Genomic DNA, 14,879 nt, shown 5'->3' with positions numbered 1-14,879 from the left:
CATATAGTCTCAGCTGACTGTGATCCATAGGCCTCCACTCTATACAGCAGCACTTATCTCTCAGCAGGTTCCCCTTCATGTATCCTGCATAAATGCCAGAGCCATCCATTACAACATGACTAGGTCAGCAGCATCTAACTCTCCTCTCCCCATGAACAGATGCTGAATTCCTTGCTGTGGAGCAGAACAACGCTGAAGGTATTATGTGGTATTATGCAGCCACTCGCTTTCTAACAAGTATCTGAATGGAGTCTCCTCCCCTGTCAAGGTTTTCAGTAAGTGCAGTTCTATGGAGTGCTGGTAATTCCCATGAGCTGTAGCTTCAGAGCAGGGATGACAGGTATCCTACAAGCAGCACAGACCAACCTGGCCTTCTTTACCTAAGTAAAATTCTAAATGTTCCTTCAGAGTGCTCCTGCCCAGACTGGCAGCAAGCACAGCCATTTTTATACAAATCCCCAGTCTCTCATTGAAGACCCCAAAAGCAGCCTTGGGAGAAGCAGCACCTCTTGTACAAAGAGAGAACATCACACAGGGTGGTTCATGTGGAACAAAAGTAGCTGCAAGATGGAAGAGTGAATGAAAGCACCCAAGCGAGGACTGCAGCGTATGCTAAAACAGCACATAAAACACCTTTAAAAAAAAAAAAATCCTTTCATCTAGTTCCATACTACAAACTTACTCTCTGCTTATTAAAACTGTTTCAGTAAGAAAAATAAAATTACTTTAAAAATGATGATGGAACTTAATTTCAGACAATGGGGAAATTCAGTCTATTAATCATCAAGTTAATCTATTTATTCACCTTGAAAAAAAACCTGATCAGGAGAAAGTCTATTAAAAGAATACAGGGATTCAGCTGCCACCTTCCTCACTGAGTAAGCAATCAGAAGATGCCCCTTTGAACTCTGCGTTAATAAAATTCTCATTAAATGCAAACCTGCACAATGTTATCTTAAAGAGGCTCATTAGCTTAAAAAAAATTACTTGTCTCAAAATGTGCTTATTTCCTCATAGGTGAGAAGGTGAGTTTTCAAACCACTAACTGCTGCAGCTTTTTATTTTAACTCCACCGGCGCTGCACCTGTACCTTTCAGCCCATCATGTCTCAATTACATGTAAACCACAGAGACAAATCCAGAGATAGAAGTTATAATCACTCTTACGGGATAGGACAGCAATAGAGATCACTCATTCCAGTATGTTATGTAAGATTTCAGTCAGATAAGGCTACTATTACTATTCTGTATTCTTCAAACTTGCATTTTTTTTTTAGATTCAGCAGAAATTATGAATTTCTGTAAAAAGGAGAGAAGGTATGAATAGCCGCCCTGTCTCTCAATACTCAAACAGAACACTTGTGACTGCTCTTTTCACCAGAGTAAGAAATTAAAAAAAAAAAAAATTTTAAAAAAAATAAATCGGATAATCAGCAACAAAATCCAATCAGACTGTGTCATGGAGAATAGGGTCCCACTAAAGCGTACAGTTAATACCGTAATAGGACACAAAAGTGAGATCTCTCTCTGCAGCTGAGTTTAAACAAGAACATGTCAAAGATTCTCTACGTATTGCTCATCCTGACTCTGTATTAAGGCAATTAATCAGATGACCTTTGCCAGTCCGGCACTCTGGGGTACAAGCAGGGCTGTTTTACGTGTCTCCCCAGCAGTTAATCCTGTAACACAAATGCACTGCACCCTTGAAAAGCTGTAAACAACTCACCCCTCCTTTGCTGGCAGAAACACGTGTAAGATTGTACGCTAGGATTTAAGATGCTTGTTAAAAGCCCATCACATGCACGCACACACAGATGTTTTTACATTTGTAATCCTTCCGACCAAAGGCCTTGGGATAAAGAAATGACAGAATTTTATTTATTTATTTTTTAAATAGCTGTTGTAATGAGATGAAGATATAAACCAGAGGGTGACTTTGCATTGAACTGTTACAGCAGAAAGCAGGTAATCGCTCATAAAAAACCTTTCCAGAATGAGGGAAAAAAATCCAATGTGAGGTGGATTTCTCTAAACTCCTTCCCTTCATGGAAAGGCATCCAAATAAGAAACCGTACACTAAGATCACTAAGAGGAAACAAAAGGGGCACAAAGAAAGACACAATCCAGACAATAGGGATCTAAGCTAGGTTCAAACCAGTATGTCCTTATCAACGCACAAGATAATTACATCTTATGAAAATACTGTCATTCATTAACATACTGTGTTTCTCTAACAAAGCCATCAACGTGGCAGCCCTAAAGGGTTTGTCCTCCTCAAGCATCCCCTCTCCCTGATTCCCTTTGGTGACCTGGGCTTGCAACATCTCCATGACTCTGCAGCACAGAGCCACGAGTGTGTGTGCATGAGGCTCCAGTTTGCTCTGCTGGTCCAACACCAGAAGAAAACATGTGGCCCTGGTATTAATGGTCTTCCTACAGACCTTGCTGCAGAAGTGGGACAGCCAACAGACCAGGGCAGAATGGTCTTTTCCAACACACTGCAGAAGCTTCGGACCTTGGAAGGCTCAAGGCATTCCTCAAAGAATGATCCTCTCATTCCTCTGCTGCATGATCTGCAGCTTTCAAACACCTCAGCCTTTAGGCCAAAAAGGGGTATTACATTATCACAGGCCCTTCACCTCATCCACTTGCCCTGTACAGAGACACGTCTCTTGCAACTTTGTACAGCATATTCTCTCAAAATAAGGCAAATAGCCCTAGACACCATGTTGACAGTGTGATGTTTCAGTCACCTTCACAAAAACAAAATACCTTTAGATTTCTCCACGTTCCAACAACAGTCTGCTCTGGAATCTATACAGCTAAAGAACCTTTCAAAAATGTAATATTTTTACCACAAGAGGAAAACAAACAAGTAGTTAAAATACCCACCCCCTCACTCTTTTTTTTTTTTTTTAAGAGGAAATGAGATAAATCTAACAGAACAAGTTCTCTGACATCTAATCTCTCTACAGGTCTTGAATCATCTCTCATTTAGACCTCATCTCATTTCACTGAGTGAAAAGCCATTCATGAAAACTTCTAAAGCTAGTGAAAGACACATGGAATTTCAACAGATATGAGCAGTTGGGTGAAGCAGGGGAAAGTTCCCAGAAGTCTAGAAGAGAAACCTGTCACAGGTTTCAGACAGCACCATGCACCAAACATGCCTAATACAGGCTGTCCATGGAAGGCGATCACAGAGCCAGTTTTTTGTTTGCCTCTTGTCCCAGGAGCACCCTCCTCTTTACAAAAGCAGCTGTTAAGCCAAGAGGAAATGAGCCACTGCAAAACCTTGGTTGCACAAACCAGGGGCGAAGCACAAACCCTCTGCAACTACTTGCCTTTTTTTAATCTCTTCCCAGTTTAGACTCCTCACCCTGGGTATACAGAGAATTCCCAGCACAGACACTTTGTGTCACATTAAACAACATTAATTTGCCAACAGCTATCTGTTCTGCTGCTTCACCCTGAGTGCATTATCTGCCCACAAGTGTTCATTTATGTCTGTTTACAAAAAATAAAAATAAGGGTAGTAGCAAAATAAATCTTCTGGAACCATATGGGATGTTTTTAAGCTTACAGACTTACTAAGGGAACCTTTAAGGTGGTTTATAGACACATAAGATGTATACTGACTGGAAAGTTGCCCTCAGAGTGTTTGTCCTACACAATCTCTTTGTAGTGAGGAAAATGACAAGCATGAGCAATGCAGCAGTACTGAGCTACTTGGTGCTGCATAGACACCAAGTGTCCAAGGTGACCAGGGAAGTGATGGACAGCTCTTTTTTCAGTATAAACACTGGTATCTTTTATGGTTTGTTTACAAGCCAGAGATAAACAGTAAATTCTCTCTCACAACATTCTTCTATTTCCCAATCAATCAGACCCATAAGCCTCTTCCCCAATACCCAGCTTGGTCAGTACTAGATGCTTCAGAAGCCAGGAAATTATTTCTGTCATGAAGGAATACAGCACAAAAGCACCCCCAGATATTCCTTAGCCTTACAAGTACAACATAACTTCTTCCCTTGAACAAGAGGAAGATGTTTAAGAGAATACTGAGACATTCTTAATAATAATTGTTAAACATATATAAAAATCTTGCAATGTTAAGAGGACTCAAATCTGCTTATCACAGCTGGCTTACAGTTCACTCCATAGTGTCACAGAATTGCAACAGAATCACACAACAGAAATCCATTAGGTTTCCAATTGCTCTGCTATCACAGCATTGTTCCCTGCTGTCTAACTTCTCCCAAGAATGCTGTGAGGATTAATTCATTACAGCTTGTGCCATGCTTTGAAAGCACTCGGCCTACAGAAGAGCCGAGAGAATTATTAGAAAGAAGACAATCAAACCCTGGTGATCCTCTCTTTATCCCCATGGGCCCTGTTCAGAGCAGCAACAAAGCCCAGCAAAGAGAACAAATTCAAGAACAAATTCAATACAACAAATGTCAAAGTGTCATTATAAGAATGCAGTCACACAGGACACAAGAATCTAAAAAAATCATTAACAACTTCTACTCCTTACCTAATATTGACTAATGCATGGGTCACCTTGCTTGCAGGCTCTTTCCATTGACCAGCATTAGTAGAAAGCCTTAGAACTGAAAGGAAAAGATAGTTAACAGTGCTGGCATAGAACTGGCAATTTTCTAATCCAAAATGTCAAAAAAAACAACTGTTCTGGTGAGATGGCAGTCCAGGAACCACGTCAAAACAAAGGTCATCTTTAAGACAATTTGTGATCCAGGGCAGAAGTCCTCTTCAAAGCCCATTTAAGAAACCTAAGAATCTGGAAGAGGTGCACAGAACTAGAGAATGAGTGGGAGACAGGATGCAGAGGGGACAGAAGAGCCTGGGTCCTCCTAACTGCTTTCATCACCACATATTAAAGCTCTTTTCCATCAGAAACAGGACAGCGCCCCAGGTCTATCATACCTTTTATTCTGCTGCTCTCCTCCAGCATCTATTTATGCGAGGTTGTCTGAGCTGGACTACACCCTATGACTTAAACCCAACCCAGCAGTGATGGATTCTTTACCTCCCTGTTTGTCTGGAGTTGCAGAGGGATTATACACCAGCCTGGGGAAAAACACTCCCTGCAGGAATGAGGGAGTTGTTCTGTTGCACAGATGGTCTCTGACAGACTTGAGAGCAGATCTGAAAACGTTCAGCAACAGGAAGAACTTCTAGGAAATAATTCTTTTTTTCTGCTAGAGCACCCAAGATATTTATTTAGGTCACAATCTGTAGTGTTTCTATAGTGGCAGTTACCTGCACATCTCTTGGTACACACCAAAACAATAACAGACCCCGTAGCACATTTTTTGATTAATTTTCCATATTGCCTGAATAGAGGGAATTTTCTATGAAATTGTACATACAGAGTTTTCTGGAGGTTACATTCCACAAGAAAGGTTCACCTCCAACTTGGGAGCAAAGGAACAATACATCGTCACAATTCAGGATCATCTAGAAACATGGATGCTTCAAGTGAATCCATAAGCACAGTGGCTGCATACTCATGCCTGTTATTGCATGAGAGAAGCTTTCAGCCCTGCAGATATGGATAAAGTTCAGATTTGGGACAAGAAAAATAAACAAATAAAAACCAAGGAAACTTAGATTCCACCTCCACTCCCAACGTGGAAAGTTTCAGCCACATTAACAGGAAAACTAAAGGATAAAATAGCTTTCTCATCTGTCCTAACAAACATCCCAAGGCTAGGGGACTGAAGGGTGACTGTAGTCCCAGTGAGATGGACTGACATGCCAAGGGAAGCTGTCAGGACACCTGGCTGAACTGTGGCTTTTATCAACTTGAAACAGTGCTACCTTCTCACTTCCTAGTGCTCCCACCACAAGTCACCTGCAGAAAAAATTACGCCAGCTCTGAATAACATTATTTTGTCAAACAGTAGGTACTGTACTTGAATATCTAAAGTAATGTATTCAGAGAGAGTTTCCGTTCAGGCATTTACAGCATTAATTCAAAGAGGTTTGCTCTGTGTAGCAGGATGGAAAATATTCATGTGGCAAATGAACTGCTTCAACAAGTCAGATGTGCCTGTTGCAGCCCAACTGAGTAGGTATTTGAGTGTTTTATTCTTCCAATCCCCTTTCCTGGCTAGTAAAAACACCTCATCTTACTAGCTGCAATTATCTGGAGTAAGAAATGGGTTATCAAAAAATGTATGTGCTCAGAGGGCACAAAAATGGCCAAGTGATCCTTTATATAATGGATGAAAACTGTAGGAAGTTTGTACAAAAAGGCAGCTCATTTTTGCTTGCAACTGCAGGGAGTATTAGGCTACTTTTATTCAGATAAGGTAACACTGCCCTCTAACTCCCTTGATATGTTTCTATTAACTCCTGATGTTCACTGGGTGATCACACTGAGAAGGGAGCAGGGGGTGAAGGGAGAGACCTTCTAGAACAAAGCAAAGAACACAGCTGTATTCTCTTCTTCACAGCTTCAAGCATGCAGGCACTACACCGGCGCTGCTGCAGCAACCCTGGGCTCCTGGGTATACGCAGGCTGATTATACCTCCATGCATTCCCTGCTCTCTGTTGTTCCTTTTTTCCCTGCTGGGTGTCACTTGGTGGCATTCCAGCGTGCCTCTCTCTCTTTGAAGGATGGCAGCCTCTCCCTGTTTTGCCAGTAGAAACATCCTTCTATCCAGTGATTCGCTTGTCATTGCAAGCAGGTTTGTGAGGGCTGTTTTCTTGGTTTGTTTTGGCAATGAGTGCAGCAGATGTAATTTGTCTGGCACAGCAAGCTTCTTGTTATAAGTTTCTCAAATTCTTTTCCAAAGTCTTGTGTGCACTGAGTGTTCCTCTGTGCTGGCTCATTCTGCAGCACATACCTGTGCTCTGGCTTGAAACTGTCAAATGTGATAGATGGAAACTACACAAAGATGCATGAACTACAACATACCCAGTTGTGCCCACAAAATTATATTTCCAACCACAGTAAGTGGCTGCTAGAAAGGCCAGTGGGTCTGCTCCTGGTTTTTTTTCCTTACCAAAAAAAAAAAAAAAAAAAAGTATCCCTTTAACAAGTTTACCCTCTCTCAATTCTTAATTTACAAAATGTGTGTCCTAGTACACAAAACACATCCATTCACCAAGACACACATCAGCAGCATGTGGAGAGAAAACACCTGACACAAACATCCCTCCATCCCCCTGACTTCTAGCCAACAGTATTCCCAACCAGCCAAGAGGTACTCACCCATAGAGTAAAGGTTGTCAAAATTCTGATGCATCCGAATGATTTCATAATATAGCTCGTCATAGCTGCTGGGAGTGGGGAGAAAGGTGTCTCCGTAAGTGATGAACATGTTGAACAGGTTCACAACCTGCACAAGGAAGTGTAAAGAAGTTACAACAGAAATATTTACAAAAAATCTACTCAGCAACAGAAACAATAGAAACTATGACCAAAACCTTCAAAGAAATAACTCTTAGTTGCACTACGCAGTATTACATTACTTCATTACTTTATCTATTGTTTTCCTTCTAGTACAGAGGAGACAGAAAAGAAGCTTAAATACTATTATATCTGGGGCCAGGAGAACAGGTTTCTATGATTTTTTATACAAATGGCCACAAAACAAGAAAAAGCATTACCAAATCTGGAAAATTAAACTAAGCCTTTCCTCAAATAGACTTGTTTATTTCAATGAGCAGACCCCATAAGTGAGTCCCAGCACTGACCTTTCCAAACATCTAGCTAAATCAATCACAATTCTATTCCTCAGCTTTGTGGCCTTGTTCTGATAGCCTTACCAAGCCAGAACATGGATTCCTTCTTGAGATTCATTCAAGATTAATTAAGTTGTTTAAAAGAAGAGGATTTGCTTTGTCTGTACTCACCATAAGAGCAAGGGTGAAGATGTTGTGCTTGGCCAGCAACACAGTTTCATTAGACATGAGAAACTTCAACAAGTTGATCAAAGCTAGAAGAAAATATGTATTTTAAAAATAAAATTCAAAGCAAAGCCATTCTCAACAAGTCACCTGTGTTATCTCAGATCTAGTATAAACTAACCTAAATGCCAGCTGCTCACCTCTCAAAAATATATTAACTTACATGTGGTGGAGGCCTCTTTTTTTTTTTGTGGCTAAAACACTGTGCTGGACAGGTGACAGCTATTGTACTGTCCCACATTCCCTCTCCTTCACTGACTTCCCAGTCAGATCTGCTGAGGCTCAAGGTAAGTCTCTTGTTAGCTTAGTCAGTTCACAGGAGATTTGTCTGTCTGCCAGATCCTGAAATGAGCCTTGGGGTTGGAGAATCCCACTCTCTCATTTCTGCTTCATACATCACCAACATGATGTACGCGTTGTCAGCCCCAAACTGTCACTCTTGTTGATACATGCAGTTTAAAAAAAAAAAAGGAAGAAGAAAAAAACGCACATGACATAGTTTTTCTGTAGCTCTATGTCAATGCTGCTGCAATGGTACAAAGAAGAATACAGTATTTTATTGTGTCAGTTATCTAGGGCTGTGCAGTAAAGACTACAGATCTGGTTCACACTTGTCTTAAGAAAACAACAAAAGCTCCTTCTGTAACTACCCCAAATCAGTTAGTGAGAGTGGGAATTAACAAAAAGGTTGGCTAAAAGAGCTTTAATCAAACAGACTTTACAATAAACAATTGTATTCCATATACTTGAATAAAATGAAAAGTTCTTTATCTTGTTTCTAGTTCTTGAAAATTTCAAAAAAGAAAGCTCTGCTACATTGTATCCGCTCAGGGCTGAAAGCGGATGCCTGCCTTGAACAGATTCTTAATGTATTCTCTGCTCTGAAGGCAGCAGATTTCAAGACTTACAACATCTGAATTAGATGGCCCACGAAGTCAAGCTGGAATGCTACACAGGCTTTTTAAAAAAGGTTCTTAATTGCCTACTAATTGGTAACTGCATCTAACAGAGTAATGCCCAGCATCACTCTGATTTGTTATAGGTTCACCTAGAATTTATTAACCTGTTCTTCCCTGTTACACACTACCCAGTAACCTGCAAAAAAACATTGAGAGAACCACATAGCAAATACAGAACAGACTATTCCTCTCAGTCCAAAAGTAGACAAAACACAGGGAACAGGAATGAGGTAAGGGCAAAATTTAGATACCCTTCCCCCCTTCAGGATTAGAGTATTCAGAAAAGTTAAAACCAAAAAACCTACAGTAAAAAGACAGATGCAGAGGCTGGTAAAACCTGGAATTAAACAAAATTGTCAGATTCTGAATACAGTCCTGAAACCACTACCTTGAAGTCCATCAGAAGGATCAAAAGTTTTTATATGCCCCCAAAAGGGAAGTCTACAGTCCTAGTGAGGGTATCTATTTGCCACAGACAGAAGATACTCCAATTTAATCTACCAGCTGGTGGCTTGATGCTGAACTGCAAACCAGAACAAAGTTCTCTGCAAGCTCCAGACAGGTGAGTGATTTATCTTTCAGAGCTCTTCCAGGATTGACCAACCAGCAGCAGCATCTCTCCCTGCCACAAAAGCAGCCCACCTCACCAAGCAGATATACTGGTACCTTTTCCATCCAGCCACACAACTCCCCGCACCATCATCACCTCATCATCAGACTCAAATACCTGGGACCGAACACATAGCCTGGATTCCACAATAATGCAGCTCTGCAAATACTCTTGTCAGATACTTTTCTGTAAAACAGCAGTTTCAAAACAAAGAAGTAGCAGGGACAGATGGGCTCTCCACTGGAGCAGATATACAGCTAAAAACAGGTTTCCAAGGTAACCAAACCTCCACGGCAAAAAAGTAGAGTCTCCCGCAGTCAACACTTTGAACTGAAGACAGCTGCCCTGCATCTCTGCCACAGCAGCTTTTGGCCACCTCTCTATTTAATAGATACAACCACGGTTTTACCTCTTTCCCAGCCACATCCCATGACCAGGCATGGCTGTTCAATAGCTAGAAGTTTGGGCTTCTGAAAGCAGAGCAGCAGAGCTCTGCATTTTCTGTAACAAGTGGTGTGAAGCCTCTTGCTCATCCCATTGCGTGTCTCTCCGCCTCAAACCCTGCTGAAAGGTCTTTGGCAGAGGTTGGTCACACACCACAATGAGAAGACGCCGAACATCCAAACATAGCGAACATGAAAGCTGCCTGTGGCGGGGAAACACTTTTTTAAAGAACAAGCATAACCATCATTGTCTAGAGCATGAGCACTCACCACCTGACAGGGGCAGGTACCCTACAACTGCCCACTGCAGTATCTCTCAGATAACTCCCTAAAGCATTTGTACTTGGTGACAACACTTGAAGGAGAATTGTTGCTCTGTTCTACCCCAATAACAGCTCTTACATTTGTTCCAGTCATCATGATGAATTTGCTCATGTTTAATTTTCCTGTTTCAGTCAGAAAGAAGATATTACCATTGCTTGAAATCTATCTTTATACCTGAATTGCACTGCATCATAGCCCATTCACAGTCAATCTACGCTGTTCCTTCCCAGGAACTAGGAAGGATGGGGACGTGCTTCACATGAAGAAGAAACAGTGCAGGGCTCAGAGCTGGTCAGAAGAGCTAAGCCACCAGGTTTACAGTCACTATGTGCACTGCACCGACAAATTCATCCAACTGTTGGGAAACCACACATTCCTAAAAAAGTTGCAATGAGTGCTTCTATTCAGGATACCCACTACATCGATGCTGAAAGAACAACTGATCTTCTTCCACACCAGCACATCCTGCACGAGCTTCTGTTTCAAGTGGCTCTAAGGAACAGGAACACTGTGGAAAACAAGCCCTGAAATCTCATGTGTCTCTGTAGTTTGCTTGTAAGGCAGACCCCACACTGAAATGAGGACAGCTATGCCATGGAGTTTTCAGGATTAACACCTTTTAGATCCAGCTTTACATGCCCAGTGTCTTTCAGTTACAGTTACACACACACAAAATAAACCCTTAGAGCAAAGGTCCAACTGGCTGAACGTTCCTCTGCCCTGAGCTCCAACAGGCCACTGCTGCTCCTCCTGAGGAACCTGAAGCCAAAGCAGATGTGTCACTTTTTCCCTGATGCAATCCTATCCACAGGCTGCCCTCTCATGCTAGCCAGGAAATTATCCTTGGTTTTTTTTCCCCAACAGAGGATCAGTTCAATCTCTCAGCTGTACAGACAGATAGAACTGTGGCCCCTGCTTGGGCTCAGCCACATTATCCCAATTTGTGTTCCAGGATTTAACACTGATGAGTGGCTTGCGCATGAGATCTAGTTCAACAGTAACTAGAAAACAGCACCACTTTTTCAACAGTCTCTAGAGCCTTTTTTTCCTAAAGATATTTGTATTTGGTATTCCTTACCAAGACATAATACACTCACTATGGTGAGTCTTGAAACATCCCTAATTTCACAATGCAATGCTGTCATTAAAACTTCTTTAGCAACAAAGGCAGGAGGCTGTAACTGAACTAAACTAGCAGCTATCAGTATTTGCATGCAGGCTCCTCATTTTGTGACCTGAGCTGAGCACACTGACTATACTTCTTAAATCAACAAGAAGAGAACACAGCCCTGAACACCTACATTTACATCCTCAAAACCAAGTAGAAAGGCATGTTGAGTGGACACTTAAATTAGACATGAAGGCATATGACTGGCTGTACGTGAAAGTGGTATAAAGCATACAGGTTGTTTTTTAGGCAATTTTCTCTCCCAAGGATTATTATAGCCAAAGGATGAAAAGTGACATCACCAGCTTTTACAGATACCGCCCCACACACACTTTTTAAATTGAAATAACTGCAGTGAAAGAGGCTCTTGGCTCTCCACCACACAGCTGCATTTGACGACAGCCACTTTCCCTATCAGCTCCTGTGGCCAGACTGTCTGCTGAGAAGAAACAGTACTCCTGCTCAGTTATTTGCTGCCCTTCTTCAAGCGAATCCTCTGTAAGGAGACTGTGGGCAGAGCAGCACCTCTTCTTGCAGGAAGGAGGTAATTCCTGTCCCAGACAGATGCCCTTCACCTCTTCCTCCTTCCCCTATTCCTCCTCCCATAGCTGACTTACCTTCTCTCCCTGGTAAGCCTTGTTTCAAACAGAAATAAATACACCCTCAGCACATTTGGGATTCACACAAAGTTTTTATTCTATTTAGTGTTCCAGTGTTCACTGTTTGGATCAGACATAATGCAATGGGAGCGTGAAGGCAGGTTAAGTAGAGAAAAGTGAAAAAAGAAGTAGTATCGTCCCTTGGGCAAGTCAGAATGTAGTGCAGACTCTTCCAAGAGCATCAGAAGGCTCTGATGTGTTATCGCACGACAGAGCAGAAGAGAACAGCCCTGAGACACACATCAATGAGAGCTTGGATGGGTTGAGCACAGTATGGAGGCCTCTGTCACTGCATCTGCTGTGCTCACAGCTCAAAAAAAATCTTCTAATGGTGCATATAATGGCCCTCAACAAAGGAGCAAGAGAGAAAAAGATGTGAGGGCACCTCAGAAGCCGCAATGTAACATGAATTAACAGACTCCTGTACTCTATTAAAACCCTTCGATTTTCTAGTCTCCAGCTCGCATGGCACACTGTGAAGAACACTGATTTTCCCATTCCCTCTGGAAGTTACTATTGTATCAACAGTATATTCAGTGTCCTGCTTTCAGTGTCTCAACTCACAACCCCCTTAGGATGATCCCCACCCACAAGTCACTACAGGGCAGCAGATAACAGCAATTCTTCCTGCACAGAAATCCTCTGCTCCAAGGGCTTCAGCAGCACAGGAACTATCTTGGGCCTGTTACAGCCAGTCTTTTCACATATATGTACTCTCAAAGCAGGGTCCATAGTGCTCATAGCAGCACATGGTGAGCCAGATCTGGTACGGATTAGTGCACTAGACTGGAACTAAGAAGAAACTAGATTACATTCCTCAGGAAGCAGAACTTCGTATGTTTTTGATTCTTCTTTCTGTCCTTCAGTCTCTCCAACACAGAAGAGAAAGCAGCACTATTCTGTCTGAACCAGCACCGGAAGCACACATAGAGCAATGAGAACATGCCTGGTTGTACATGGTCAGACCAAAGGCCCACCTATGCTCAGTATTCTGCCTCTAACCAGTCAACATCAAATGCCTGTTCAAAAGTAATAGGTCAAACAATGCTTTCTTTCTCATAACAGTTTTCCAGATTCCAAAATTCAGCCTTACATGAGGAAAACTACAGCACAGAGTGGGGAAATTACAGACTATCACAACACAACAATTCTATAACCATGGACCAGTTCACTGTCCTGTTCCAGACTGGAGGTCACAAACGCTTAGCTCAGATAACCATATGCCTCACTTTATGAGGAGGAGGAGAGAATCCAGAGCAGAGCAATCACCTGTAATAAATGCTATGCCTGAAAAGAAATTCAGAAGTAGGGAAGCAAAAGGCTCAAATAAGATATACTGAGATGACCTGAGCGTTAAGAGTTCTGGCCACATTCAACATGGGCAGACGCTCAGCAAAACAGTGATCAAAACAAACTCAGCAGGAGATGGGTTGACAGAAAAGAGGGTTTGACAGAAAAGAACCAACTGAGGTAGTTTCCAAACAGAGCAGTAGGAGTAGGAAGCGTGCCCAAGATAGCTACATTGCTACTACAGACTAATGCACCAGAACCCCCCTGAGGTACAAACTATCCCAGCATCCTTGGACAAGTGAACCAGTTACTCGGGGACATCACTTGCAGCTTCCCGTCAATCAGCCCAAGCGCTAGAAAACAAGACTGTTGCACCATTGCTGCAGTGCCCTCTCAGGGGAGCAGAGGCAGCAATAAAAGCTCTGCCAACATCACTATTCAATATGCTTCAGCTCCTTTCCTCTGCTCTGCTAAGGAGGGAGCACCCTGCTCATGGTTGTAACAATTCACTTGACTGGTCGGCTCCTCTGACCGCTGCCACCGCTGCCTCCCTGCTCGCTGCTGCAGGTGCGGCCGAATTCCTGCTCCCAGCCACCAAAGCTCCATGGCCCGGAGCAGCCAGTGACTGGCAGGCTCCCCATGGCCAGCATCTCAGTGCTCTACGGCTGTTCCCTCCTCTCCCTGTGACTCTTGGGGTATAAGCATGAAAGCAGACTGTGTTCTTAATGAGAAAAAACAGCCTGCCAGAGGGCTGGAGCACATGCTGGCATAACCCATCACTCCCAGGATCAGTTGAGCAGGCCATTTCCAATCCTTTACTTTCTTTATATAGTCCCTATTCCTAGTACTCACTGTTCCCACCTCACCGCAGCCAGCGGTGTGAAAATTGCAAGCTTAATGGAAATGCTGATTGCTGATGCCAGAGAAATGCTGCTTGATAGCAATCCAGTACACAGTGAGAAAGAAACCAAATTTTCCAACTTCAGCTAAAGCTCAGACGAACAATTTGCTTCTTTCTTAAAAATAAAAAAGAACACACCCACAAGCTTCATTCCTCTTTAGGAGGTATCGAGCTCAATTCTATTCTGACAGGGCAGGTTCACAGTGTGAATTAAATAGTAGTCTTGGGAGTTAAGGTTGCACATTTTTGCATGGGATTTTAGAAGAGGAGAAGGATTTGGAGAAAGAGCAGAAACATTGTGTGAGAACATGGAAAGACATCAAGTACAAGACCCAGGAGTGCTGCTGCTTGACAACAAAAAGGGGAAAGGGTAAATCACCACACTTCAAATGCTGCAACCCCTTCATGCAGACAAAGAAATGGCTGGGAACAGCTCTAGTTCTAATACTTCTGTCATCAATGGGACTGCTTCCCAGGTGAAATTATCACACTATCTCCACTAGGTCATATGATCTACAAACTGTTAGCAATTCACAAATTCTCCAGTGTTTGCTACCTTTATTTAAAAAAGCAATATGCAGGAT

At 42.4% G+C, this 14,879-nt stretch overlaps 1 protein-coding gene across 4 annotated transcripts in view; it reads right to left on the bottom strand.

Annotated features, from left to right (window-relative positions):
• ARMH3 (armadillo like helical domain containing 3) overlaps window positions 1-14,879 on the bottom strand; it is a 128,818-nt gene that overhangs the window by 64,502 nt on the left and 49,437 nt on the right. For all 4 annotated transcript variants that reach the window (XM_080347392.1, XM_080347395.1, XM_080347394.1 and 1 more), the window contains 3 exons: window positions 7,888-7,970; window positions 7,244-7,370; window positions 4,537-4,612 (listed from right to left, as the gene is read on the bottom strand). In XM_080347392.1, coding sequence (XP_080203518.1) covers window positions 4,537-4,612; window positions 7,244-7,370; window positions 7,888-7,970 — 286 coding nt within the window. The remainder of the gene's footprint in view (window positions 1-4,536; window positions 4,613-7,243; window positions 7,371-7,887; window positions 7,971-14,879) is intronic.

Source organism: Nesoenas mayeri (genome assembly GCF_963082525.1).
Source record: "Nesoenas mayeri genome assembly, chromosome: 7".
Classification (NCBI taxonomy): Eukaryota; Metazoa; Chordata; class Aves; order Columbiformes; family Columbidae; genus Nesoenas; species Nesoenas mayeri.
This window is presented reverse-complemented; position numbering and strand designations above follow the sequence as displayed.